General features: G+C 54.6%; 2 protein-coding genes across 2 annotated transcripts in view; both read right to left on the bottom strand.

The window, feature by feature from the left end:
• Window positions 1-328: 328 nt before the first annotated feature.
• On the bottom strand, window positions 329-1,705 carry DQ04_02931070 (putative formin; the record flags this gene model as incomplete). The annotated part of the gene is made up of 1 exon (XM_009312349.1): window positions 329-1,705. One exon carries the CDS (start codon window positions 1,703-1,705, stop codon window positions 329-331), a length of 1,377 nt encoding a protein of 458 aa, XP_009310624.1.
• A 166-nt stretch (window positions 1,706-1,871) lies between these two features.
• Window positions 1,872-2,062, bottom strand: part of DQ04_02931060 (formin) — a gene marked incomplete at both ends in the record, with an annotated part of 2,058 nt that continues 1,867 nt past the window's right edge. Inside the window, one exon of the mRNA XM_009312348.1 lies at window positions 1,872-2,062. This exon is cut by the window's right edge and continues 1,867 nt beyond it. Coding sequence (XP_009310623.1) covers window positions 1,872-2,062 — 191 coding nt within the window.

Genomic DNA, 2,062 nt, shown 5'->3' with positions numbered 1-2,062 from the left:
TTTTTTTTTTTTTGTTTCTTCCTTGTGTTCGTCTTCTTTCCTGTATATAGCGTGCCAATCGAAGATCCCACACGCACATATTATTACAGGCATATAAGCACATATAATTGGGCGCACACACACACACACACACGCACGCAGGTGTGCGGCTTTTCCTTTTCCCTTTCTGTCTCGCTGCTTCAGGGCATCGCCCGCGGCATAGCAGCGGAAGGAGTGGCACTCACGCCTTAGACAGGCCCACGGGCACGTTGAAACATAAAAGACATGATTGAACAAAAAAAAAAACAACAAAACAAAAAAAAATTGAAGTGTTAAACTCAACTTTGATTCAATGGAGCGGGTCAACAAGAGGTGCAGAGGCACCACCGTTGCCCTTGGGGCCGTTTACCGCACTATGCATGGGCTTGCTGGTGGCGATGTTGGCCAAGCCCGGTGCACTTCTGCCGTTGTTTGGGCCAGCAGTACTATTGCCACTTGCGGGTACGGCGTGGCCGTTGCTCCTACCGGTGGACCCGTTGAAGTTGCCTGAGTTGTTGATCCTGGTATCCTTGTCGTGAATCGATGCTGGTGGCTGCGGTGCTCGCCCGCCCCCGGAATTTTGCCGCAACGACCCCTTCGGCGACAGGTGTGACAGCGCCTGTTGTTCCCTCCGCTGCGGCGGCGGTCGCCCCACGTGGGAATTGTTGGGCCCCTTCGACGAATCGTCACTGTGGCCGGCAGCGAGACTCTCTGCCTTTTTCGCCGCGGCTCTCGCCAGGCGCTCCTGTTTCTCAACCTCCTTCTGCTGGTTTTCTTCCCTCCGCGCGTCATACTTCTTCGCGAAAGTCGTCAAGCACCGCAGTGTATCGTTCATCGAAAAAGATGTCGGATTCTCGCAGAAAAACGCCGGCATCTTCTCAATCTTCGCGTTCAAGTCGCTCACCAGTTGTTCCAGGCGCTCTAACATCGGGAGGCCGTTGTAAATAAACCGTCCAAGTTTCGTCGTCCATGGCTTATCGTCTGGAATGGCACGAACAAGCGTACCGCACTTCTGCATTCGCGTGCGCAGCGCCTTCACTTCACCAGCGACACCTGGCACATCGAAGTTTGACGCCATCGCCACCGCAGGCAACAACTCTTTTGTGCATTGGTGCACCTCAGGATCCTGCTTATCGATGATCTCGATTAGATAGTCGAGCAGTACACGCTTATTATCCGTTGTCGGGAAAGCGATGATATGCGGCAGCTGCGAGATTGGGAACCCCTTCGCCTCTTGGAACCGGCTACCGGTATTCAGGAAGTTGCTGACTGCGAGAATGAACTGCAGCATACGTGGGAGGTGTGGCGCCTCCATCGAAGCTGTTACGCCTTCTAGTGCACGGCGCAGCTTCACCTCCAAATCCTCGATGCGTCCCTTAAATTCATTCTTGAAATTCCAGCACTGCACCCTCTCGGCATAGTAATCAATCTTCAGAGTCATCATGAAGAAGCGGACGGGGATGCTTAATTGGTGGAGCTGTGCGGTCGTTGCCTTAGGGTTTCGCTTCATCCAGCGTTCTATCAACTGGAGGTCTTCGTTAGTGGGGATGATTTTGGCAAGACCGGACATATGCTCTTCACCGAGGGTGAGCTCATCAAAGGTGCGCACGCTAGCCTCGATGGTTTGAATAGGAAGCCGCAGGAACTGCAGCACAATTCCCACGTTTCGCTCACGATTGGAGTCCATAATCAGTTCCTTGGCCTCCTGCTGTGCCTTGTCTACCACCGGCTTAGTCTCCAGACGCTTGAACTCATTTATCAATCCTTTACGGTACTCCTCGGGAAGCTCAATCGCACCACCAACCTCAAACGCAGAGTTCTTTGCGACGCTTCGTATCGCCTCAATAGGAATGTTACGTGTCGGACCGAGATGTGCAGGCCCTGATTTCGCCATGGGTGGTGGTGGTGGCGGCGGTGGTGGTGGTGGTGGCGGTGGCGCACCTTTGCCTCCTGGCGGCGGCGGTGGTGGTGGGGGCGCACCTTTCCCTCCAGGCGGCGGCGGTGGTGGTGGTGGTGGCACACCTTTTCCTCCTGGCGGTGGTGG

This window comes from Trypanosoma grayi (genome assembly GCF_000691245.1).
Source record: "Trypanosoma grayi strain ANR4 Tgr_293_V1, whole genome shotgun sequence".
NCBI classification, from domain to species: Eukaryota; Euglenozoa; class Kinetoplastea; order Trypanosomatida; family Trypanosomatidae; genus Trypanosoma; species Trypanosoma grayi.
The sequence above is the reverse complement of the archived record's forward strand: the minus strand, read 5'-3'. Positions and strand labels throughout refer to the sequence as shown.